The sequence below is a fragment of the Triplophysa rosa genome, linkage group LG15, assembly GCF_024868665.1.
Source record: "Triplophysa rosa linkage group LG15, Trosa_1v2, whole genome shotgun sequence".
NCBI lineage: Eukaryota > Metazoa > Chordata > Actinopteri > Cypriniformes > Nemacheilidae > Triplophysa > Triplophysa rosa.
This window is the reverse complement of record NC_079904.1, coordinates 21,886,749-21,914,045: the sequence shown is the minus strand read 5'-3', so window position 1 is coordinate 21,914,045 and position 27,297 is coordinate 21,886,749. Positions and strand designations below refer to the sequence as shown.

Here is a 27,297-nt window from a genome sequence, read left to right as displayed (position 1 = left end):
TGACGTTCTGGGGAACCAAAAACTAACGTTAGGGGAACGTTCTGCGTTTACTGGGGTGTTCTTGTACTCTTATTTACAGTGGCATTTTGTATTATTCTATTGTGTTTTAATGCTCGTATAGACTTTTTTTAAACCAGTAAACATTTTTCAAGATATTTTTAAAGACATTTTCTGTACACACGCGCGCGTCTTGTTATTTTTTGCACATTTAAGTTGATTGAACACACCTTTTCCCAAAATATAAATAACACGTCGTCATATTTAAGCTTGTATCACTCTATCAAACATCACCAAATGCATTCAAATCAGTGGGGTTTGCATAGGGTTGAGTGATTATAAATGTGATCTACTGACACGTTAGTGCGCAGGTCTGATGTCAGATGCGCCCCGTGTGTGCGCGCGCGCGCGTGTGTGCACAGGGGAGGAGGGCACCAATCCTCCCAAACTCCTACACAAGCGTCTCCAACACCTAATCATTAAAACACACACACCACATCTCCACGGAAACTGAACTTACACACAGTATTGCGTCCTTCACAACCTCGGAGCATCGGCCTTGAACATCATTACACACAGCGCGTGAGTATCTTTGAGCAGATGTGATGGATATATCGGCGAGAGAGCGTCAATTGTTGCCCCTTTTGTTTAGGGGCTCGTGCAGGGGGGCCATGTTGTGAGTCTATCAGCCAGCAGACATGGAGCTTTATTTAATAATCGCTAACATATAACAGTTAGTCGCGCTATTGTTTTTTTTACCGCGTGGACAACGCGAAGAGGTGTGTATTTGTTTGAAGTTTGTCTTTAAGACCACCGTTGATTGTCAAATGAACTTTTAGAAGCGAGAGGCCTGTGTTGTCTTATCAACAAAGCGGCTCGCGCATCTGAGCTAACACATTAGCAGAGACAAACGTAGCACAGCAAGATTTCCTCGGAATCTTAGCTTCGTGTTTAGATTTGCTTTTTTACTTATAAACTGCTATACGTTTTCAAGCGTTGTTTGAAGCTTTTACGTGTAAATAAATATGTTTTTGTGCTAACACAACCCCTTACTGGTGCTAGTGTTAGCGAGGCGCTAACTGGCGGAGTCACGGGCCCTGTGATGCTAAAAAAAAAAACAGACACACTCGATTAAGTAAGACAACTATTAGGGCGAAACGTTTTAATAGGGGATTGTAAAACTACGACATTAAAGACAACCTTGTGTCAGTTTACCTTATATCCAATGAAGCTTTACTTCACCTCCGTCCATCTTCAGTGGGTTAGCCATTAGCAGTGTGCTAGCAGTGTCCACCCAAAACATTCACACAGAAACGCATGATTTCATCAGCACTTTGATATCAACGCATTGCTATTTTCATAGTTCAATGTTGAATAAATAAATCGGTCTGTTGGTTTAAAAAAACATCCAGCAACAATAACATTTTCATAATATCGTATGAAATTATAGCTTCGTTCCTATGATACTCGAAAGTGTTTGTATTTAAATTAATGAAATGGCGCTTATATTCACGACACTTTTATGGAGTTACAAACGTGTCAATAATGGTTTAGTTGTGTTTTATTCTTCTGTGAGTCTAAAGAAACATTTTTTTGTTAAGAATTTGGACATTTGTTTCACTTTTGGAAAAACCAGCATATGCTGGGTTAGGTATGTTCTGATTCGGGTTTGACCAGCTATGGACCAGCACTTGACCATCTTAAACCAGCACATGACCAGCTAAACCAGCATCAAAACATACCAAACCAGCATATGCTGTTTTTTTTTCAACAGGGATGTTAGTGCTGTTTACATATGTCTGTCTTTATTGAATGTGTAAAACAAGTTTTTCAAGGTAGCAAGGCAGCGATTTGCATAACCCATGTCTGACAATGATGCCAGATATTCAAAATAGACCAAACAGTTCAGGAGAAGTAATTCAATCAATAAAATGATTGCAGTACAAGCAGGTTGGTTTTATTGGCAAAGTGTGCATAAACTGGACATTTATCTCTAGGTTTCCCCGTGGAATGAGCGTTCCATGCAGCATCCTAGGTATGAATGACGTGGCCTGGCAGGAGACGCGAGGCGGGATGCTGCACACAAACGGTGCACCAGAGGCCGGAGTGGTCCGAGTCCACGCAGGAGGCTCTTTAGCCACTGTAGGAGGTGCTGGGCAGGGGCCTGGAGGTGCACACCCTTTGCCAGGGATGGATCGTGGGGCCAATCCGAACCCCGGCACCCCTCAGCCTCCCCTTAGTGGCCGTTCCCAAGATGATGCCACCGTGGGCTATTTCTTTCAAAGGCAACCTGGGGAGCAGCTTGGCGGATGCACTACTAGCAAACACCGCTGGCCTACTGGGGACGGAAACCATGTTGACCAGGTATGACTGCGACTCGGAGCGCACTGACATCTGCTTGGGGATGATCTCATGTTTGATCCGCAATATATTTTGAAGGCTAGATCTCAGTGTCTGAGGACACATTTAATTGTTATTTGAATCGGTTTGTTGTCGATTGATTTATTTTTAGTCTAGATACGTCTTCGTTCTTGAAGTTTATTATAACATGAGCATGCATTGGTTGGGGGTCATTCTCAAAACTTTGAAAAAAATGTCCAATCCAACTCAAATTCTTATTGCATTAGGTGTGTGTTCATGGGGTCTTTAAATCACAAACCTAAAATGCAACTAAAGCACGTGTAACGCGTTCTTGAAAGCCAGTTACACTATTAGGGGTTTATGTTGTTGCCTGTAACTTGTTTTTTCTTTGCTTAGCCTGGTGAAAGTGAAAACTTGTAGAGCCGGCAGACATAACAAATGCTTTTTCTATTTGTAGGTACGCACGGTGGATGATATGAATTATGATTTTCAAGCCTTGGCTCTGGAGTCTCGTGGAATGGGCGAGGTATGTGATTAGATGATATAGCGTTGTTTTGTGACCTGTATTACTGTCCCAATCCTGTAAATGCCAATATTAGGTTTATATAACTATAAGTAACTATAAAACTAAAATTGTTTTGACCTAATGATGTTTAAAGGGGTCATATGGCGCGAACACGTGTTTTTCTGTGTCTTTGGTCTGTTATAAGTCGCCCATGCATGTATTAGACACGTAAAATTGCAAAAATATAAATGTGGGAACAAAAGGTGCATTCTATCTAAAAGCGAATGCTCACGCAGACCTGCCTGAAACACCTCGTGTAACCACACCCCCACAAATCTACATCAGTTGGTGGTATGATTTGACTAAGACCGCCCAAATGTATACGCAAGTAAGGTGGGCGTACCTGTCAGTACAATTGAAGAGGAACCTGATGTTCCAATTATGGTAAGATGCGTTACATTTCCGTCACACGCTTGCAGTATTCTACCAATCACTACGCACTGGTTAACTGGCCAATCATAGCACACCTCGCTTTTCAGAGCTATGAGCTTTGTTTAAAATCCACGCGTTTCAGAGAGGCGGGGCAAAGAGGAGATACAAACATGCACGGTATGTGGAAAATACAGCGTTTTTGAACCTTAAATCGTGTATACGCGTTGCATTACATCTAAAACAATTGATTATATTCATTTTAGCCATGTCATATCACCCCTTTAAGTGCTTTAGTTTGTAGTTGGTTTTTGTGTTTTTTTTTCTCAGTTTATTTTAAACGCGTTCAGAAGTGATATGTTGACTTTTGTTTCAGCTACTTCCGGCAAAAAAATTGTGGGAATCAGATGAATTGGCAAAGGATGGCCGTAAAGGGATGATGCTGGGTGAGGAATGGAGAGACAATGCCTGGGGTTCTTCCCGTAAGTTCTTTTAAACCTCTATAGTGTTTTGATTGATCATTTTTGTCAATGTTGAATGTGAAAATTGACCTGTAAAGATATTTTACACATTACAAAATAATATGCACAGTGCACAGACATATATTATGTAAACACAAACTTTTATTCTGTATACGATTAATTGTTGAATGGCCTAAAAGAGACAAGTAGTCTATTAAATCTCAATTATTTGATGGCCAAATAATTAGGGATGCACCGATAGGATTTTTTGGGCTGATACCGATTTTAACAAACAACTATCGTCTGATTCCGATACCGATATTGGTCAATTGCATAGTACTTTACAATATTAGCTAGTTTTTTCTGCATTGAATTCATTTGACTGAACATGAACTGGATCTATTTAACATTTTAAGAGAGGTACAAGTTAAGATATAAATACAATAAGACAACATGACAATCTTCAAAGGTGATTTTTGCTATCCAATATATCTTTTATAACAACATTAGCTCATGTTTGACTTAACATTGAACATTTCTTTAGTAAATAAATAAAGTCTGTGTTCTTGCTATTTAATTATTTTGCATAATTGTTGGATTATTCAGACATGCAAGTCATTGCCTCCATTTAGTTAATTAATAAACCATCGGTATCAGCATTTTTCTTTCTTTTGCCGATATGCTGATGGTGTTAAATTAATCCAATATCGGCCGATTAATATCGTTGTCCAAATTTCGTAATCCTGAGCGTTTTTAAATACAGATTTTCACTGTAGTTTAGAAGTAAAACAACAACTGGTTGAGAAAACGAGTACATTTTCTATTATTGTCAAAGCCTGAATTCTTAATAGTACATGTTTTATATTTAGAATCTTTTTTTAAGTGATTTTTATAATGGCATTGGTAATTTTCTTGGCTGTGTGTAGATCATTCAGTATCTCAGCCTATTATGGTGCAGAGGAGACCAGGCCAGGGCTACAATGGTAACGGAGATGCAAGTTCAGTGCTTTCCCCACGCTCAGAGGGGGGTGGTCTGGGTGTGAGTATGGTGGAGTACGTTCTGAGCTCTTCTCCTGGAGACAAGATGGATGATCGCTACAGAAACGGAGGCTATGTGAGTAACTCCACAACACTTCTCAGTTATTCACAAATAATATGATCAAGTTTTCTTTTGGCAAAAGTGTCAAATCTGACATCGTATACACAGGCAAAAGTTCCAAAATTTCATGTAATCTGCATTTCTAGATGTATTGTGGCCATTTCAGTTCAGTGTCTGTTGAATTTCAACAAAATCAAACCTCAGGAGTGACAAAGTCAGCAATGTGAAACACGAACAGCATGACAAGACCAGTGTTGGGTGTAACTAGTTACTAAGTAATTAGTTACTGTAATTTAATTACTTTCCCTTGAAAAAGTAAAGTAAGGGATTACTCTTATTTTTCCTGTAATTTAATTACCGTTTCTTCTAGGGCTGCTCGATTATGACAAAAAACATAATCTCAATTATTTTGGCCAATATTGAGATCCCGATTATTTAACACAATTACTCATTAACCTTTAAAACAACATAGAAAATAAATAACTTTGCTTTTAAACTGTGAATTCAACTGAAAAACAAATGTAAAGAAATAGCACAGCTGAACCACTGTAAGGAAAGGGGTGCGCTGTGGATTTATACCACGAGAAAAGAGAGGATCCTTGCAAAATGGAATGTAGCACAATAATCGTTTTACCTGGATTATTTTGTTTTTGTAATTGTTGAAGCCAAAATTGACGATTACAATTAATTTTCGATTAATTGCACAGCCCTAGTTACTTCTGATGTAATTAAACTAAATATTTTGTGTAATATGTGTGTGCAATAGTGGAATTGGCATCAAAATTCAAAGTCTAACCATAAAATCTGTGCTTTAATGTATAATTCTCACATTTGTAATACTTTGGTCAGTTAATAATACTACTTTATGTAGTTTAATTTCTTTCATGTCTATCCTTGAATCACTTAACTAATCAAGGTTGATGTAGGATATAGAAAGTAATTAGTAATAAGAAACTAAATACTTTTTGAAGAGAGTAATTTGTACAGTAATCTAATTACACTATTGAATATGTAATTAGTAACTAGTAATTAATTACTTTTTCAGAGTAACTTACCCAACACTGGACAAGACACATGAAAACTGAGAAAAATCACAGGTTATCACATAAGAAATAATTATGAACTTTTCCTAAATACATGTAGAAATATTACTGTTGTATTGCTTAAAAGTGAATTTGAATTTAAAAATACAGAGTGTCTTTTCTGTTATTTTGACCTGTTCCTGCAGTTTTAGTTTTGTTAGGAGGATTAGGAGGATTGTTAGTAGTTCACAGAATAAATCAAGTGATTATTATACCTCAACACATACCTATAAATAGTAAATTCAGAAAAAGTAAAAATAATTTTGAAATGTTCTTATAATTCAATCCGCCACTGTGTGCTTTTAAGTTTTAATCACATCTGGCTCATTTGAGTATTACAGTATGCCAACTGAATGTATTATGATGATTTGAGGAAAATATAGTTTTTTGACAATACATTTAACAAAAATTTGCTACAATTTAGTTTTCTCTTCATAAAGTCATATGGAGGTGAGACTAGGTTGACTCTTAGGTTTATTCTCTTAGGGATCGGTACATTTAACTTTGATTTCTGATGATTTCAGGGTGGTGGAGACACAGATGCAGATGGCAGGGAAAAGGGTGATCCGACAGAAATTGCTTCTACATTCGAGGAAGACAAAAGCCCCGAGATGATGAAGCTCGGAGAAGAAGGGGACACCTCTAAAGGCAATGCTAGAGGATTACTGAATGGAATGGACCGTGACTGCAAAGACTTTATGTATGATAAGTTTGTTTGCAGATATTTTAATAGACAAGGTTATTGTATATAAAGAAAAGCCCTTTAAAAATAGTGAGCTGTTTTTCTCACTTATCAGCATTTTTGCAGTTTTGAATGTTAGCAGTGTTTTGATTCAAAGCATCTCTTACAGCCATACCCCAGGCAGCCGGCAGGAGTCGCCCACAGAAGCAGTGGAACGATTAGGTCCTAGTCAGTCTGGATTGGAAATGATGGGGCAGCACCACCCGCATGTTCTGCAGCCACCCAACCCTATGGCAAACAAACCTCCCACCGAGGACTTCCAAAACCAGGAACACCAGAGCATGGGCGGCATGGAGCAGCAGACAGGCATGGAATCACTCCAGTTTGATTATGCTGGGAACCAAATTCAGGTGGACTCATCTGATGCTACAGTTGGCCTGTTTGACTACACCTCCCAACAGCAGGTATAACTGCTTCCTTTATTTCGAAACGACTTTTACAGTATTTTTATTTTATAGTAAAATAGTTTGCCATCCATGCAGCCTGGGTCAGGAGGCATAAAAGAAACACATATGTTTTGTCTTCTGTTGTCATTTGCACAAAGCTTTTGGCTTGTTTCTCACACAGAGCTAATGCTTGAAACCATCAAGCTGTGACTTGAAACCTAGCAAAAATCAAAAAATGGTTAACGCAAAAAGAAGGTTTGAAGCTTGGCAGTAAACTATGGCACAAGCTGCAAAACGATTCTTCAAATAAAGCACTTTCAACATTTGTACAGTAGTAATGTTGGTAACAAGAACCCAGGGGTGAGAAAATAATGGCAGAATGACTGTTTTGGGGGATATTTCTACAATTTGCATGATATATGCAGAGTAGCACTTAAAAGGCCAAATGTTTGGTGATGTGTGATGTAATATTTACAAATGATTTGTGTTTAAGTTGTTCCAGAGGTCCGGTCATCTCACCGTTCAGCAGCTGACAGCAGCGCAGCAACAGCAGTACGCTCTCGCTGCGGCCCAACAGCAGCATCTTGGTAATGGCACCTTGCGCGCACACGCGTTTTATTGTGTATTTATGAAAGTATTAATTTCACCTGTGTTGCTTTGAATCTACTGCTCTTCTTTACTATGTGACTTTAAATGTTCCCGGTAGGCCTTGCACCTGCATTTGTGCCAAACCCTTACATCATCAACGCTGCCCCTCCTGGAGCGGACCCGTACGCCAGCCTGGCAGCAGCTGCAACGCTTGCAGGTACATGCGTGTGTATGCTCTTTCAACTATAGCAGAGAGAATGCTGGGATTGCTGATCTAAATCTGCGTGTTTTCCCTTAGGTCCAGCAGTGGTCCCTCCACAGTACTATGGCGTCCCATGGGGCGTGTATCCAGCCAACCTTTTCCAGCAACAGGCTGCAGCTGCTGCTGCCGCCAATCATTCTGCCAACCAGCAGGCGTCCAATCAAGGCCCAGGGCCGGGACAACAGGTGAATTATAGTGCATATAGATGGTTTCAGCAGCAACAACATAAACAAAAGTTATTTGGTCCAAACTTAACTTCCTGTAGACCGCCGCAAAGAATCCGTAACTGTGGAGTAGTTTTCATTTAATTGAATACAACTAATATATAGTAAAATATAAATCTAAATTAATATTGATATAAATTAAATATAAAATAAATTGTTGTATTGTAATCAAACACAGACCCGAAGTTAACTTCGGGCCAGGTGTGCGTCTGATGAAACCGTCTATAAACCTCAAATTAGAATGATCTAATCCATTATTACTTTGGTCATATGTAATCTTTTAATTGTTGTTATGATGATGTAACTCTGTAATCCAGCAAACAGCATGTACAGTGATGCCAGAAAGTGTCTCTGCATAATATTGTATAAAACTGTTCATGTGGAGCAAACTCTGCATGCAGGAGTTGCATCAGTAACATAAAATCAGTTCAATAAATGTTATTGTACAAAATTATATGCAGTTGTACGTCATACGCAGTGACCATAGATATAAATAGCGAGATGCCGCATTTAAGCGCTCCTGACACGTAGACTTGTCCGCCATCTTGGAACGGTCCACTGACGTCACTCACAGTTGACTAGAATGCCCCAACGCTGCGCAGCCATGGCTGTGAAAACCACGGGCATTTAAATTCCCGAAAAATGGGATAACCTTTCGTCGTTGTCTTGTTAGTGTAGCAGATATAATGTTTGAGTTTACAGAAAAAAAAAAAATCATAATCGTACACAGTCAGCTTGATTTTGAGTGTTAACGGACCGGCTCGCAACGTTCCAATATGACGGACGACTTGCGTATAGCAGCCCATAGAAACAGATGCTAATGTGGCATCTAGTTATTTATATCTATGGCAGTGACAACAACATTGTTTTAATTTAAACATTTATTTATTTTTAGATTTCTTTATATAACTTAACCTTAGAACGCTCGAGGAGACGTGTTACTTTTTAGGTCCGTTGATTATTATAGTCTCTATTGTCTAACTTTTTCCTCCACCAATTAGGTGATGCGTGCAGGGAACAACCAGCGACCTCTGACCCCTGGCCAGAGCCAGCAGAGTCAGCAGGAATCCCTTGCTGCAGCCGCAGCCAATCCAGCACTGGCGTTCACTGGCATGCCAGGTAGGGCACTCGCTGATCTTTTCTTCCTCTTCTAACTTGTGCGGATACTTTTATATTCCTTGTTTGTCACAAAATCTTCCGTGTTTTGTTCATGTATGCTCCTTTACCTATTTCAACAAGCTTTGCCTTTGACATTTGCCTCAGATTCTCTGTAACAGAAATGTCCCATTTTAAGCAGATTATCAAAGCCATTTACACCATGTCTACACCGGATGCGACCGACGCGACACGACAAGACATTAGAAATGCATTAGAACTCATTATAATTTAAAATTTTGTCCACACTGGATATGGCGCGACATGACAAACCCATTGAGAACAAGCAGGTTGTCATGTTGCGTCCAGTGTAGACACGGTGTAAGTGCTTCACAACTTCATTTCAGACAGAGAGTTGGGCAAAGAAGTCAGTAGGTGTGATATCACTGACTAAAGTTGAGCCGTTGGCTAGTGGAGCGTAGCCTTTAAATGTACATGTGAAGTCTTGAAAATTGTGCTTTCTAGACCAAGATCTTAAAAAGCCAGGAAGTTTCTGTTTGGAAATGTTTTTCTAGTTTTGACCAGACCTTTTTTTATGCTTGAATCAGGTTATCAAGTTTTGGCACAAACAGCGTATTTCGATCCAACAGGAGCACTTGTAATGGGTCCTGGGGCTCGCACTGGCCTGGGTGGACCTGTCCGACTGGTCCAGACCCCACTTCTCATCAATCCAGCAGCTGCACAGGCTGGTCAGTATCACCAGTTCCTTGAACAAAAAAAATTCTCAGGATTTTATATTAAATGGAATGCATGTTTCAATTACACCAAGCTTATCAATACTCACTGTTTTATAAATATTTAAAAATAGAAATTCTAATATTTCTTAGCCGCAGCTGCGTCTGCCTCAGGCTCTGGGAACAGCATGTCCGGTCCTGCTAACGGCCTGTACCGCTCCATGGGCTGCCAACAGCCCCAGCAGCCTCAACCTCAGCAGCAGCCGCCACAGTCCAGCGGCCTGCCCTCCAGCTCTTTCTACGGTTCTGGCTCGGTGGCACCCAGCTCCCAGAGCAGCTCGCTCTTCTCCCACACAAGCGCGGCACCTCCACCCAGCAGCTCTCTGGGCTTCAGCGGTACCAGCGGATCTCTGGGCGTGGGGCTCGGCTCTGCTCTCGGTGCCTTCGGCTCCTCAGGTCTGTTGTCAAACTTTAAACGAGCTGTGAATGGTTTCTGAGAAACGCTGTTGATTTTTGAAATCGACACCCAAACAAATGTACTACTATTCTAAAGAAACATAGCTTCTTGCGTCGTTGCTCTGCTCACAGAATTTGTTCAGCAAATACTCTCAAATGTTTTTGTTTTGGTTAGGGATGCACTGGTACTAAATTTGTCCATCGATACCGATAGCCAATAATTCAGAGTGATATCTGCCGAAACCGATAGTTTGGTGGTTATATTAACTTGCATTAACTAATTCTAAAGGTTAAATAATTTATGTTAATTTTTTATATATCATCAGCCCTGATCATCAGCTGTTTTTAAACTATTGGCCGATATTGTGAAAAATCACTTTTATTGACCGATACCGATTATTGGCCGATAGTTTGGTGGTTAACTCGCATTAACTAAATTCTAAAGGTTAAATAATTTTTTATGTTCATATTTAATACATCATCAGCCCTGATCATCAGCGGTTTTTAGATTATCTTCTTATATTATCTTCTTTTATCTTCTAGATAATCACTTTTATTAACCGATACCGATTATTGGCCGATATATCGGTGTATCTCTACTTTGGGTCCTTATTAAAATTTTCTACAGAAATGGCTTTCCTGCACCTTTAAATTACAGATTTAAAGAGAACAGAGATTTGTGGTACAGTGAGATGTAGACCAACCTAATGATCATGTGTTGTGAAGTTTGAGGTTTGTTTCCCTTTTTTGTTTTCCATTTCTGTTTCCATGTGCAGTGTCAAGTTCCACCAGCAGCAGCGCGACTCGCCGGGACTCGCTTTTGGCCAGCTCTGACCTGTACAAGCGTGGAGGTGGCAGCAGTTTGACTCCCATCGGCCAACCTTTCTACAACAGCCTAGGATACTCCTCGCCCAGCCCTATCGGCCTGACACCTGGTCACTCACCTCTTACACCTCCACCATCTCTGCCTTCTTCCCATGGGTCCTCATCTAGCCTCCACTTGGGTAGGTTTTCTTGGATCAGTCGGTTGATCCAACCGGTTTGAATACGTGCTATTTGGCTGCAGTGTGAAATACAAAAGGTGTTGGCAAGAGAGCGTCATTCAATACCGCCAGTTTAAGACCCTGTAAAACCGGTTTGTCATTTGTCAGAGCTTAGTATGGTCTTGTGTCTTGCCCCTTCAGATCCTCTGTTCTTTACTGTAGTGTATTACTGAACAAAGCAGTCCCCACAGGATTTTGCTGAGATTTGTTGTGATTTCTGCTGCCTAAAATGCTTAATTTTGCAGCGGCTTTATTCAAATTTTATTCAAACTATTTGAATTTGCAAATAGGGTTCTTCTTTGAAGAACTGGGGCAGTCGTGGCCTAATGGTTAGAGAGTCGGACTCGTGACCAGAAGGTTGCCAGTTCGATTCCCAAAACCGGCGTGTAACGACTGAGGTGCCCTTGAGCAAAGCACCCTATCCCTCCCCGGGTGATGATAGCTGCCCACTGCTCCGGGTGTGTTCACGACTTGCTGTGCGTGTGTTCACTACTCTCTGGATGGGTTAAATGCAGAGGTCACATTTCGGGTATGGGTCACCATATCTGACTAATAGGTCACTTTGACTTCACTTTCACTTCTTTAAAACTACCACGTGAAAACATTATTTATCCATTTCCTGTGATTAAAAGGCATGCAGCTGATTCATACTGAAGGTCTGGAAACCTTGGTCGCTTGAAGTTTAAGGCCCGCCCAAGAGGCCATTGTGACTGACAGGTCAAGCAGCCAATCACGTTTAGTTTCATGCCGCTTCATGTTTATGGTTGTGGAAATGTCTCTGCGATAATGTTTATGAGTTTATGCCATGAACCTCGCATGCTTTTAAGAAATCAGCATTTTGTTGATTGTGATGAATGTTCATTGACGCCGAAATAAACATGACAGCTTTCTTCACAGATCAGATGGCTTTATGTTGTTTCCAGGTGTGTTGTTTAAGAACGTGACGCACACATCGGTGAGGCTAACTTCACTCAAAGCCACTAGCCTGCAACCTTTAGCCAAAAAGCGTAACGGCTAATGCTAACGCCTTCAGCGGAACGAAGGAAAGGAGACCAGAGGCTAGTTCCCATTCAGTCAGTCCACTTGGTACAACACATGACTATGGGATATCGCGCTCTTGCGCCATCTACTGAAGACACCTATATACACGCCTTAAAAGGCAAATGACGCATGACGACGTGGGCGGAACTGCCTGCCCACAGCATATAAATACAGTCGCATGTGTCATTCCCTTTGTTCTTCAGCTCTTCACCGTGCTGCTAGGACACAGTCACGCAATTCTGTTTTCACGAGTGGTAGCCCATGTGGTGATTCCGGTTGAAACTGTAATAAAATAAGTGTGTTTCTCAGCTTCAGTTTAGCACTGCTAACAACAGCTAAATAAACCTCTTTTGAAAATGTCTAAAAAAGATCGCCCCTGCCCTATGGCATGTGGGTATTCACTATCAGAAAAGGATACTCACGAGCACTGCCCGGTGTGTCTGGGGATAGTCCATTCTATGCTTGCTGTCTCTAATCCCGGGGCATGTGCACATTGCCAGCAGCTCCACCATTCCACGCTCGAGCGGCGTGTAGCATTCGTAGAGCGGGTGCTTAGCGGGGCAGCAGCGAGGCATGGTCCGCTTCTGTCCACGGAAACCAACCCAGAGGCAGCCTTGGCCGTCCTCGCAGAGGTCGCGGGGACCTGGGGTGACCGTGCAGAGGAGGAAACGGGCTTCCCTATGAATATTCCTGAGTTTGTCTATCAAGAGGATGACTCTTGTCTCGTTAGATGCGGGCGAGGAATTCTAAGATGACACGCTACAGGCGGGACAAATGCAGGATTCTCCTTCGGCCTCAGTAGAGACTGGTGGTGTTGACACAGGGGAGGATTCTTTCATTGATCTTTTCCGGAGAGTATAACAAGCACTCCCACTCTTCCGACAGGCCCTTGCCATTTTTCTTTTAAGCAACTGGGCAGGGTTTACGGCGAGCAAGCACGTACGGCCTGAGCTCTATGTCCTTGCTACAGACATATCAAGCCATCTGCCTGGGAGAGCTGAGCGAGGCCATGTCAGCAGGAATGCCGTGTGATGCGCTCATAGGGGAAGTACGTTCCACAGCGGATTATATCCTATGGGGTTCTTGGGTCATTGGGCCATGCTATGGCCAGTACGGTGGTGGTGTAACGTCATCTCTGGCTGACCCTGGCTAACCTGCCCGAGCGGGATCGGAGTGGGTTCCTCAGCGCACCGATCTCCCCGTCTGGGCTCTTCGGAGAAGGGCTAGGCGCGTTCCAAGCACGGTTTGAGGATTCCAAAAAGCAGGCGGAGTCCTTGAGAGGCTCGATGCCACGGAGGTTTAACGCCCCGGGGCCGTCGACTTCCAACGCGGGCCTCAGGTCAGTCTACCGGCCACCACCGGCCAAAAGACCGGCTCCAGCGGCAGCACCGAGACCCGATGCTTGGGGAACACAGAGAATGCGTGCACAGCCCAGACAGCAGTACAGTCCTGGAAGACGAGGCCCGCCCCCAGTGAAAAGCAGAATTCCCGCCGCAGCAAGGAAGGGAAAGTCGTATCCCTGACCAGCAGCGGAGAGAAGAATATCGGTCTCGAGGCAGCCGTGTTCTTCTCTTGGTGCAGACAAGACCCTACAAAAGGGAGGGTTCAGTTTTGAGTTTTTGTCAAAAACAAGAAAATAAAGTTTTGTGTTCAGCATACAATGCCTCATGTCTTGCTTTGTCTGCAGAATCAGAATGTTTTAGAAATACTAACCTTGCAGTCAGGCCACGTACTGACGGAGGTAAAAGGTGCATCGATGTCTCATACACAACATCATGGGCAAGTGGATGCGGAGATTCCCTGAGTAATGACGGGGATCCTCACTGTCTGCCTAGAACAATGGCGCACATGCGCCCCAGCACCATGAGTGCTTCGCTCGATCCAGTGGGGTTATCGACTACAGTTTCTTTTGCGCCCCCCCCCTGCTTCGGCGGGGTAATCGCATCATTAGTCCCAGAAAGATATTCGCCTGTGCTGAGAGGGGAAATCCGTGCTCTCCTCCAGAAGGGAGCAATTCAAATGGTTCCGCGGGGGAACACGGAAGACGGGTTTTACAGCCGTTACTTCCTTCCGAAAAAGAGCGGGGGTTTACGGCCTATCCTAGACCTGAGATGAATGAACAAACATCTCAGACAAATAAAATTCAAGATGCTTACGGTATGACATCATCTGTGTTCTTTGCGTCCCAGAGACTGGTTAACATCAGTGGATCTAACCGATGCATACTTCCACATCTCAATTCACCCGGGGCACAGGAAGTTTCTGAGGTTCTCCTTCGAGGAGGCCACGTACGAATTTCAGGTCCTACCGATCAGGCTGTCCCTAGCACCACGCATTTTTACGAAATGCATGGAGGCAGCACTGGCACCGTTGCGACGCCAGGGTATGAGAGTGTTCGCCTATTTAGACGACCTGCTCCTGGCCTGAGACAGCAGAGAGGAAGTTCTTCTCTTTATGTGTGCCTTCCAGAGATGGGTACCGAGCACGAGATTAAACGCGGCACAGCATCTGCACAGATGGGTGACGATCACGCCTTTGTGCGTTCAGACTCTGGTTCCCTGGGGAAACCCAGTTTTGTTATAGGAGGGAGTTCCCCTGGGCAGGGTGACGTCACGTATTGTGGTGTCGACAGATGCGTCGCTACATGGAGGGGGAGCTCTGTGCCAGCAGAGCTCCGTAAGAGGGGAATGGTCAGCGGCGCTAAGACAGCGTCACATAAATTTTCTGGAGCTGCAGGCTGTTCGTCTGGCGCTGAAACACTTTGCCTGGCGTCTGCGGGACAAACATGTGTTAGTCAGGATGGACAACACGACAGTGGTGTCTTATATAAACAGGCAAGGGGGGACTCAATCTGATACAACCTACTCTAGACCGAGTACGTCAGGAGGGTCTGTCACTAATTCTAGTGGCACCTCGTTGGCCGGCACGGACATGGTTCATGGGTATCATGGAGTTGTTGTCAGAGGCACAGTGGCGTCTTCCCCACTCCTACAACCTACTATCACAAGCAGGGGGCATATTCTGCATCCTCGTCCAGAGCTTTGGTCTCTGTGGGCTTACCCGCTGAAAGGGATAACCTGATGGCAACGGGGTTCCCTACCAATGTGGTGGAAACAATTCAGAGTGCTAGAGCGCCATCGACAAGGGGACTTTATGTGCTGAAATTTGAAAATTGTTGTGGGCAAAGAGCGTTATCACTGCATCAGTGCCCGATTGCGGGGGTTTTGACGTTCCTGCAGGAATTATTGGAGCAGGGTCGCTCCCATTCCACTATAAAAGTTTATTTGGCGGCAATCTCGGCCTGTCATGAGGGCATAAACGGAGCTACCCCGAGCGCACACCCACTCGCTGTTCGGTTCCTGAAAGGGGCACGGTATCTGAGGCCCGTTGTAAAACCAATGGTGCTGTCATGGGACCTGGTCTCAGTTCTGGATGCGATGTGTGGGACCCCCTTTTGAACCCTTGGATTCTTTGGATCTAAGAATGCTGTTGTGTAAAACTGCACTGCTGCTGCCATCGGCAAAGCATGTGGGCGATCTGCACGCACTGTCAGTGCATCCCCCTCATGTATGCTGTTTGCTCTGGATGGGTCGAAGATGGCGCTGCGCCCAAACGCAGCGTATACACCTAAAGTCTTGTCGGGGGCATATAACACACTCCCCTTTGAGCTGCCCACCCTGTCAACAGTTTCTGCGGACTCCGGGGAGGACGAGAAACTACGTGTTTTGTGTCCAGTTCGGGCTCTGCGTAGGTATGGGGTGCAGACGCAAGCCACGCGTTCCTCAGATCAACTGTTTGTATGTTTTGCCAATCCAGTTCGGGGGAAGCCACTCCATTTCACAATGGATCGTGGAGGCGATATCCCTTGCATACAAGAGCAGGGGTTTGGACCTGCCTATGGGGGTGCGTGCGCACTCAACAAGGGGCATGGTAACATCATGGGCACTGTTTAGAGGAGTCCCTATAGAGGACATTTGCGCGGCAGCTAGTTGGGCGTCACTGCACACGTTTGTTCGTTTTTACCGACTAAATGTCACGGCGACGACAGTGGCTCGTTCCGTGCTCACCACAGGATTTTCAGGCCAGGGGCCGTCACTTCCGTGAGATGCATGGGTTAAGTGACGGTGCTGGTACCTTACGTTTAGTTCAGCGACTTGGCGGGGCATGAATACAGGTCCCATAGTCATGTGTTGTACCGAGTGGACCGACTGAATGGGAACGTTGAGTTATGCATATAACTACTGTTCCCAGAAGGAGGGAAACGAGGTACAACACATCTTGGCCCTGCACAGTCGTAAGCTCGGCGAAGAGCTGGACTGAACAAAGGGAATGACACATGCGACTGTATTTATATGCTGTGGGCAGGCAGTCCCGCCCACGTCGTCATGCATCATTTGCCTTTTAAGGCGTGTATATAGGTGTCTTCAGTAGATGGCGCAAGAGCGCGATATCCCATAGTCATGTGTTGTACCTCGATTTCCTCCTTCTGGGAACAGTAGTTATATGCATAATTCAACTTTTTTTTTAAATAGATGGCAATGGAAGTTGTTAGCAAATTGTGAGCGTTACAGACCCTTCTATCTCCCTTCTATAATATCTCTGCTTGACATTTGGAGCAGGCTTTGACGGAATGCGTGATGTCTTTGGCTAAATTATGCGGAAAATCTGTGACAATCTCAAAATTTGCCGCAATTTGTTTTTGAGTTTGTTTGACTGTGTTAAATTCTGCGATTGCAAAATCTTGCAGGGACTGTTTATAGAGGAAAAATGATTTGTGAATACTAGTCTTTTGTTTTAGCCATTCCTTGTGAACATGATTCAACAGAATCCTCTATATTTGCTTTTAAAAATGAAGAAAACTCATCAAACTCGAACCGTTTTTCTTGCTGCTATTCACAGGTGGTTTGCCCAATGGTAGCGGCCGTTTTATTTCTGCTGCCCCAGGAGCGGAAGCCAAATACAGGAGCTCGGGCAGCACCTCCAGTCTGTTCAGCTCCAGCAGTCAGCTTTTCCCCCCACCACGAGCCCGTTACAGCCGCTCGGACGTCATGCCTTCAGGACGCAGCCGCTTGCTGGAGGACTTTCGCAACAATCGCTTCCCAAACCTGCAGCTTCGAGACCTGCCTGGACACATGGTGGAGTTCTCGCAAGACCAGCACGGCTCCAGGTGCCAACGTCTACCAACATTTTCAAAGGTTTTGTTCAGTGTTCCCAGAGATATAACGCAACACCATTTTTTTCAATGTGCAGGTTTATCCAGCAGAAGTTGGAGCGTGCTACACCCGCAGAGAGGCAGATGGTGTTCGGGGAGATCTTGCAGGCTGCGTACCAGCTCATGACTGACGTTTTTGGGAACTATGTGATCCAGAAGTTCTTTGAGGTAACTTGTCTTGGCCTGTTAGCCGGGTTAGCACGGTTTTACTGTCACTCATAGTCCAAACTGTCGGACCTGTTTCAGTATTTGCAGTTAACTGTACCTTTCATCTTTGCTGTAGTTTGGTAGTGCGGATCAGAAACTCGCTCTGGCGACTCGTATCCGCGGCCATGTTTTGCCACTGGCTTTGCAAATGTATGGCTGTCGAGTGATCCAGAAAGCTCTGGAATCCATCTCCTCCGACCAGCAGGTAATTGTAAGTTGCCTTTTGCTTCCTTTGCACATTCCACATTACACCTTGACACGATTAAAGTAACCGTTGCATTTTATGATGTATAAATGTGATTTTAAGTGGAAGTCAAGATCAGTTCTGGCAAATTTACCGTTAAGTCACCATTCAAGCCTTCATTTATCCTAAGAGGACAAGTTTAGCCATGGAGGGATCAACAGCAACTGTGTTCAAGCGTTGTTTTTCTTTTTTTCCATTTTTTAGAGCGACATCGTGCGGGAATTGGACGGCCATGTGCTTAAGTGTGTGAAGGATCAGAATGGGAATCATGTGGTGCAGAAATGTATCGAGTGTGTCCAACCCCAGGCTCTTCAGTTCATCATTGACGCCTTCCAGGGCCAGGTATCATGACATAAAGCTTGTTTCTTTTTTATTTCATTTAGGGCTAGGCACAAGATGGGGATAGAGGAAATCGCTTGGGTATTAGGGATGGGCGATATTATATCGTTTGCGATATACCGGTAGAAATTCCCCACACGATAGGAATTAGTCTTCCCGCGATATAAACGATAAATTCTAGTTGATGACTTCATCCCCTCTCTTTGTAGATATCTTTGTGAGACCCATTCACAGCTCACATGTGAAGTGAAAACGGGTATAGCGGAGGGCGGACGTGAAGCTGAGAAAGAGTTTGCACTAAAGCTCTAAATCTCGTTTAGGTTGGCACTGTAGATGCGTCCGAGTTAATGTTTAGTTTCACTTTCGTTTTATTTAATTCGTTTGTTAAGTATTCGTTGATAGTCATAATGCGTTACACCACAACATTTAGTTTGGCTAAAAGTATTTATTTAAACATTCGTTAGATGTTATGTGCGCGTGCGCAAATAGTTCAGTATGATTTCTTGCTTGTTATATACAGGATGAACGGAGCGTCCCGTGCGCAGCTCGCGCCCACATGTGCTTTCATAGCGACACAGCGCGCACAGCACTGCTGCCTGTTTACATACGGTACACATGCGAGTTTGTATTACGTTATTTTAAATACGTTTATGAGCGTATAAAAGCATGGATTATTTAATTAGATTTCTTTTACCCGCATTTTTCTGTTCTCTTTCTGTAGCGCGAGTCATAGACAGATTCAGTGTATGTTGCTGTGAGAAGAGAAGGTTCACACAGTTCAAGAGAGAGTGATTGACAGCGTGATGCGATCGATCGTTTCCACCCAACAATAGAATATATACAGTTTTAGGTATGACATGATGTGTTTATTGAGCTTTAGTTCATTTAACTTTTCTTTACTACAACCTTCTGAAGTCGAATCTCACTATTACATTTTATATTTACAAAAACACTGTAGGTATATTTTAGGAGCTGTTTGATTTGGGGTAAGTTTTACTTTTTGATAATATTTGTTTTTCTGAGGGTCTAGACTACATGCAGCTACTATCACTTGACGCAAAAAACAGCGGTGGATGACATTATGGATATATCGTCATTTTTATCGTTATCGCAAGAAATACCAGGAATTATCGTGATAAAGTTTTAGGGCCATATCGCCCATCCCTATTGGGTATTGTATTTCATTGACTGGTTTATAAAAAAGAGGCGTGTCATTCTCGAGATTAATTATAAAACTATTTGGTAACACAAAGATGATTATAATAATCACAATTATGTTCTCTACCTTGCACAAAGTATACTTTTCAGATAAAAAGGAGTTATTTTTGTATTTAATTGCTTCTCTGTTAAACATTCTCATTACCGTAACACATCCCGAATTGTCTGAGTACATCATATGTTATAATTTAAACGGATTAAACATCAAATATTCTGAAAAATGTCATTAAATGTTCTACTAGATCTTCTCGAATGACAAAACATTGACAGAATATTCATTTCTAATAATGAAGCAGTGAAGAAGTGTCCATGACTGATATTCTCGCCCTCTGTAAAGGACTGTTTGCACACACACACACACACGCACGCAAAGATATTTACATTTAGTTGGATTTCAATTGAAGAAACACATTTACCAGTACCTGTCAAATGACTAACAGGATTATTTTATATTTTCCTATTAGCTTCATATTCTCTTGTCACGCTACATTATTTTTAGATTCTCATTACAGATACAGGTCATTTTCTGCATTTAAAAACATTACATGTATCATTTTCTATTAATATAAACTTCATTAATGTTTTCATTATGTATGATTAGTCAAAACTTGCTTGGGCATCACGGCTTCTCATTTTTTAGCAAAACATGCAATGGGATTGACCATCTTAAATGGTTACGGCAATGAGATTTTTTTAAGATCTTTTCTGTCTTCAAGTTTTTAAATGAATGCTTTTAAACATGTCATACTTTGTTTTTTAATGATTAAAAGCAAGATTTTGTGAGAGTCACCCAGGCATTACTGTATAATTATTTAAAGCCGTAATAAAATAATTAGGTACTTTTGCCTACATATCGAGGCTGACCGGATATGGTCCCATTAAAGTGAATTTGCAACAGAGACTTGATCGCTGTTTGTTTGTGTGCGTGTTTGGTAGGTGTTTGTTTTGTCCACTCACCCGTATGGCTGCAGGGTGATCCAGCGTATCTTGGAGCACTGCACCCAGGAGCAGACCCTGCCCATCCTGGAAGAACTTCATCAGCACTCGGAGCAACTGGGACAGGTACGTTTTCCAGAAAGGGCGCTGATATCTCTCGGGTGTATACCACATTTACTGTAGTGGGTGGCCTCTCTTCTCATTCTTTTAAATTTACAAACAGTTGTGGTTTGAAGGATTGTGTGACATGTAGGGTGAATGGAAGAGAGGCCACGCAATTAGATGAGCTCCCTGAGAACGGTTCGGGGTGGAGGCAATTGCATGACATTTTCTGCATGACCTACGTATGCATTTATATCTTTTGCCAATTTTATTGTAACTTATTCAGTTGCTGTGAAGGGTGTTCATGTGTCCAGTTAGATGTGCTTGATGGATTTTGATGCAAAACATCACCCACCCCTTGACCCCCACTTATTTTATCTAGAAGTATCAAGGCGTTTCATTGGAGATGACCCCCAAAACATATTATACAGTGTCCAGCGATGCACTGTTCAAGGTCAGAGTCACGCGCCTTCCTCCTCCTAATAAAAACCTCCTGGCGTCTCCTCGTCTCCCTCTTAACCAGCCTTTGTCTAACACTTAGACGCTTCTTCTCCAGTCACCGTTTGCTCTGAAGGGTTCCTGTCCTCTTTCACCCGCCTGCCTGCCTTTCTTCATGGCTGCCTACTGCTCTTCTGTCTGCCTGAAATCCACTTTTAATACAATTTTGACCTCAAGAGTAGACGGCATATTTCATTTGGCACCAGTGAGGTTGTGAGTGTCACGGTACCTAAATGTCTGTAGGTTATATTAATACAAGTGTGGTTTAAAGATGATTAAACATTCTACTGCACATGCTCTATTAAAGAGAGAAATATTAATATGTGAAATGTAGAAAGGATTTATAAGTTAAACATTACTTAGTCGAGTAAACCGTTCCCAATTCCAGTGATTTTTTTTTTTAATGGGAATCAGTGATTGGTCTATTAAGACCAGTGTTGGGCAAGTTACTCTGAAAAAGTAATTAACTACTAGTTACTAATTACATATTCAACAGTGTAATTAGATTACTGTACAAATTACTCTCTCCGAAAAGTATTTAATTACTTATTACTAATTACTTTCTATATCCTACATCAACCTTGATTAGTTAAGTGATTCAAGGATAGACATGAAACGGCTCTTTTAATTCATTCAAATAAATAATATAAAACTAAGTAAAGTAGTATTATTAACTGACCAAAGTATTACAAATGTGAGAATTATACATTAAAGCACGGATTTTAAAGCTAGACTTTGAATTTTGATGTCAATTCCACTATTGCACACACATATATTACACAAAGTATTTAGTTCAATTACATCTAAAGTAACTGTAATTAAATTACAGGAAAAAATAGAGTAATCCCTTACTTTACTTTTTTAAAGGAAAAGTGATTTAATTACAGTAACTAATTACTTTGTAACTAGTTACACCCAACACTGATTAGGACACACTTTAAGAAAGCCTAATGCATAGATTTGTAGTATTTTAAATCGGATCTTTTTCTGGCCCTACTTCGTGTTTACGTTAATACACAGAGATGCACATTTTAACCCAAGAAGTGCATTTGACCTCTCGTGTGTTTGGATGGGAGTTGACTCACTTTTTATTGCACTCATTTCAAAATATTAGTGTCAGCTTAGTAGACGAATGGAGCGTTTCAGAAATTTCTTTTGATGATCCGTTTGATGACGACAGTGGTGCAGAAAGTAGACACTTAACCTTTAAGCAACACATTCTTCACTTTCTTTCTAACCCTAACCTTAATTTGCATCAAATTTAATACGCCGTCTTCTCTGACTAAGGTCTGTTTTCTTTCCTTCACGTGATATTTTCCTAAACTCCGCAATTCACGTTTCTGGTCTTGTACTTGCTTGCTTCACAATTGTTTTCTTTTTCCGCTCCACTCCTGAGCATTCCGGATCAACACCTGTGATTTGTAGCAGGCATCCTTAAAGGGATAGTTGACCCACAAATGAAAATTTTGTCTTTTACTCATCCTTTTGGCAATTTAAACCTGTATGACTTTTTTCTTCCGCAGAAGACAAACGAAGATATGTGACCCTGGACAACAAACCAGTCTTATGGGGCAATTTTTTAAAATTGAGATTTATACATCACCTAAAAGCTTTCTATTGATGTGTGCTTTGTTAGGATCGGACAATGTTTGGCCGAGATGCAACTGTTTGAAACTCTGGAATCTGAGAGTGCAAAAAAATCAAAATATTAAAAAACTCAAATTATTGAGAAAATGGCCTTTAAAGTTGTTAATCAGGGGCGCTGTAGCAGGCCGTTGCGGAGAAGAAACAGGTTTGTTTTAACGCTCTCTGTTGGCTTACCGCTGTAATGACGTTGTGGAGAGTAGATAAACCCAAAAGCGGGAAATCTAAGCTTTATATAGATGCCAAACTTGAGTGGGTAATTCCCAAAGAGCGGGCAGCAGCGAGTGAAGTTTGTAGGTGTATTTCTGGCCATTTTTGTTAGCGATTTAGCTCCACACACTCACAAAAATCAAGTTTTTATATATTTACGGTAGGAAATCGAAAAGAAAAATAGATCATTTTGACCCATACAATGCATGTTTGGCTATTGCTACAAATGTTCTCGTGCTACTTAAGACTGGTTTTGTGATCCAGGGTCACATATTGAATAATGTTGGTAACCAAATAACGGTGGTACCCATTTACTGGCATTGTTGTTTTGTCCATACAATAAAAGTAAATTACATGCAGGTTTGAAATGAGCAGAGGGTGAGTAAATGATGACAGAATTAACATTTTTAGGTGAACTATCACTTTAATAGCTGAACTAATCTTGTTCAACTGAACCAACCCAAAACGTAGTCACTACTCGATTCTTTATGTTAAGACTGGCAGGAGGGTTCAAACCAAATGCCACACGTCCTCGTAGAGATTTTGACCTTGACAGGTTTATGCCACCTTCACAGTGATTGTTGGCACGTTTGTTGCCAATCGTTTACCTAGAAAATATGGGCGCTAATATAGTGTTAATTCATAGGGCTGGGTTTTGAGACCATTTTGGCGATTTGATTCTTATCAACATTGAATCGAATTGAAACCATATAAATTAGTTATCCGTATTTCATTTAAAATATTAGTTTTGCAGACATGGAATCCATATTTAAATACATAAATACACATTCACGTTAATAGTATAGCCCACACAATTGTTTGAAATTACTTTTTACTTTTGCTTGAGTAACCAACAACTTGAAACATGTTTAAGAAATAAAACCGATTTCAAAATTCAACTTGAATAATGGCGCCCTCCTCTGGTCGAGAGGCGAAATACAGTTCATATTCTCTTGAGGCAGGTGCATTAAGAATCGACTCGGTTTCCCGAATCGATATTGTTTCTTTAAATTGAAGATCGATCGAAGAATAGATATGTTTGACCCAGCCCTATTAATTCATCAGTGGCGATTGGTTGCTGGTTTTGGATTTTCAGCTTATTAAGGGGGTTATGGTATTAAAATGGCCTTTTATACCGGACTGTTGCGATAACGTCACATCCCCTTTCTCTCCATCTACAGGATCAGTATGGTAACTATGTGATTCAGCATGTTTTGGAGCACGGGCGTCCCGAAGACAAGAGCAAGATCGTGGCAGAGGTCAGGGGGAAGGTTCTGGCTCTGAGTCAGCATAAATTCGCAAGGTCAGTTGAGGCATTATTTGCTTCGTTTTTGGTGTCACCGAAACATACGTTTTTTGTTTTACTGGTTTTGAGATTGTTGAAATTTGTGAGAGCGCTTTGGCTTATGTGTTTTGAAAATCTGTCTTGTAGTAATGTTGTAGAGAAGTGCGTGATTCATTCATCTCGTGCGGAGAGGGCCCTGCTTATAGATGAGGTCTGCTGTCAGAAGGACGGCCCCCACAGCGCCCTCTACACCATGATGAAGGACCAGTACGCCAATTACGTGGTGCAGAGAATGATTGACATGGCAGAGCCAGCCCAGCGCAAAATCATCATGCACAAGGTATAAATCCCGTCGGTTTTATGAATGATGTCTTTTGTATGCCTCATTCTGAGATCGTGCCGCTTATTTCAGATTCGGCCCCACATCGCCACTCTTCGCAAATACACGTACGGAAAACACATCCTGGCCAAGCTGGAGAAGTACTACATGAAGAGCGGCTCAGACCTGGGGCCTATCGGGGGCCCCACCAACGGCCTCATGTAGGGGGCTCACACCCCACCCTCACCCCCTTTCCCCTCAAATCACGTCTGTTATGGGCATCTCCTCTCCACCGCGGAGTTCTCCGTCACCCTATAGGGGTTTTACCAAATAAAAAGTGAGGTGGGCTTCACCTAAGAATGCTGTGACGTCTGACCGTGCCCTTTTGCCGTTCCTGGCGCAGTCGCCAGTGTCCCCCCACCGGAGAGAGTGCATGGTCTAGAAGCTGTTTTCTGGGTAAAGCACAACACTCTTGTTTATGATGTAACTGACTGTTTACTTTTTCTTTTCTAGTAAATATCTTGTACATTTTTTTTACCTTGTAAATTCTCTGTAGAAAAGGAGACGTTTGCTGAAAACGTACAAATTCTTACAATTTACACCAGCAAGTGACTTCATAAGGCCAAACTGGGTGATCCTTTTTAATCGTCTTTCCTTTCTCTTGCGTTTTTTTAGCCAGAATTCTTAACGGCAGCGTGGCACATTCAAGGCCCGTTTTAAGACGACGGTGCACATGCCAAAGCTGCCGATGAAATGAACCAGTCAGCCGATCTCAAAGAAACTTACTCGTAGGCGACCGCTCTTGAGTTGGCTTTAAGAGTTCCAATTAAAGAGCTTCGGTGGTGGTTTGGTGTGCCGGCAGTCTCGTTCGTTCCCTCCCTCATGTGTGCTCCATCTTTAGTGCTTGTTTTCTTAACTGACCCAACTTGGAGTAGAGCGCATTTGAGCGGTTGCGATACTAAATGTCCCACCGTGACCATTTCTGACCAATGACCAAGATCTCGTCTTGGTTCGCTTTTGCCGTTTCGAAGGACGTCTGGATTTAAATCAGAGGAGGACAGCTACCAGTTGTACCGTGATGGAAACCTGGAATTCATTTTTCCGTTCGGGTGGGGGCAGGTACGTGAGGTTCGGGAGGGGGGGCCGGGTAGGGGTATGGCATGCCGCGTCTGGATTTAATGTTTAGTGGAATGATTTTTCTTTGTCATCATGTTTGTGAAACATCTATCCGTCGAGTTGTTTTTAAACACTGCCTTAGAAACGGTATGGTTATGTACTGATTATCATCTCTTTACATTGTAATAGCTTAGGCGAAATGTATAGCATCTTTATGTACAAGTAAATATGAAATTGTTGCTCTTTTTCGGGTGGGGGTGGAAGGGGGGCAGCGCTTGAGTTTTAGACGGCATTCAGATGCCGAGATGGGCAGGCGACAACCTCGTCCGCGGTGCCATCCCAGGACTTTTAGCTTTGGATTAGCTTTTTTTTTTAAACGCGAGACGAGAACGAAAATGCGTGGGATGAGATCGGACGTGGCGCTGCCGTCTTCTGCCACACAACTTTTCTGTATGGCTAGTATATTAATGGCTTTTGTTCTTTTGCTTCATATGAATAAATGTAGAATACATGTAGTATATGTGGAGTTATTAAGTGTAAGTTTATTAGTTGAATAGAAGAAAAAAAGTATCTAGTTGTGATGTTGGACAGGCCTTGCTAAATCGCGTAGTGATTGCTTTTATTTTGTCTGTACAGTTGTACATTTGTAAACGTTAACGCTGTAAATGGAATGTCTTTTACACTTTTTGGGGAAGAAAAAAATGAGCAAAAATGTGCATTTTGATGTGTGAATATTCATCACTCCTTTCCCCTCGAATATAATGTATACAGTTTTCTTTGAACAAGCGTTATTTTAAGGATGAAAATCTTTTTATGGCCTCACAATCTCAAGGCGGTTTTGTTTTAATCCGTTCTCGGAAAAGGTCTGCCTCATGATGTACCTGGAGCAGCGACACCTTCTGTCGACATTTTCATTTTGACGTGTGGCAGTTGAGTAAAATAATCGAAATTCGTTGATAAAAAAGCTGTCTTTGGTCCTACCTGCTACCGTGGAAATATCACACACGACAAGAATTATTTTTGTATAAAGGAGTGCTGTATTTTGGAACAGCCACTAACTTGTAAGTGAAATAATTGTAAGATATTGTCAATTATATAAATATGAACATATGAGTTTTGTCACACTGTCAAAGTCATGTACATTTTCAGGTGGCCTTATGTACATTTCCAGATGTTAGACGAGGAGAAAATAACTCATTTTTTTGGAAGCAGAATTGTGACTATGTATGATTAAACTGTTCTTCTAACATTTGACTTCTGTGTCCAACTAATTTATTATTTCCATCAATTCACACCAACGAATTTAACATTCCTTAGTTTAGAAGGAAAGCGAGGTCAAACAAGAAGTCCTGGCTCACAATCTTACACTTCTTTCCAAAGTAGTTCAACGGGGTTCCAGTCAGCTCTGCATCATCTGTCAAATATTTAATATGTGAAACTCTTTTTTTAATAACCTTAATAC

At 42.2% G+C, this 27,297-nt stretch overlaps 1 protein-coding gene across 5 annotated transcripts; it reads left to right on the top strand.

Moving 5' to 3' along the window:
- The first annotated feature begins 409 nt into the window (after positions 1-409).
- Positions 410-27,089, top strand: pum2 (pumilio RNA-binding family member 2). Of its 5 annotated transcripts, none has more exons than XM_057352279.1 (23): positions 410-579; positions 1,995-2,361; positions 2,816-2,884; positions 3,669-3,774; positions 4,680-4,867; positions 6,459-6,634; positions 6,786-7,080; positions 7,556-7,649; positions 7,769-7,867; positions 7,949-8,097; positions 9,138-9,255; positions 9,840-9,980; positions 10,119-10,421; positions 11,198-11,425; positions 17,405-17,672; positions 17,756-17,885; positions 18,001-18,129; positions 18,373-18,510; positions 20,662-20,787; positions 21,146-21,217; positions 24,297-24,418; positions 24,548-24,740; positions 24,813-27,089. In XM_057352279.1, exons 2-23 carry the CDS (start codon positions 2,008-2,010, stop codon positions 24,942-24,944), a joined length of 3,630 nt encoding a protein of 1,209 aa, XP_057208262.1. In that variant the 5' UTR covers positions 410-579; positions 1,995-2,007; the 3' UTR covers positions 24,945-27,089. The 5 variants fall into 5 exon arrangements, with proteins under 5 accessions (XP_057208262.1, XP_057208260.1, XP_057208265.1 ...); XM_057352277.1 differs by having other exon boundaries at positions 411-579; positions 18,001-18,135; XM_057352278.1 differs by lacking the exon at positions 410-579 and adding an exon at positions 654-776 and having other exon boundaries at positions 18,001-18,135.
- The last annotated feature ends 208 nt before the right edge of the window (positions 27,090-27,297 follow it).

Coding starts and splice junctions, on each gene's coding strand:
- pum2 (XM_057352277.1), top strand. CDS start 2,008: ATGAGCGTTCCATGCAGCATCCTAGGTATGAATGACGTGGCCTGGCAG. Junction 20,788..21,145: donor ACTCGGAGCAACTGGGACAG/GTACGTTTTCCA, acceptor TATTTTATCTAG/AAGTATCAAGGCGTTTCATT. Junction 24,419..24,547: donor AGTCAGCATAAATTCGCAAG/GTCAGTTGAGGC, acceptor TCTGTCTTGTAG/TAATGTTGTAGAGAAGTGCG.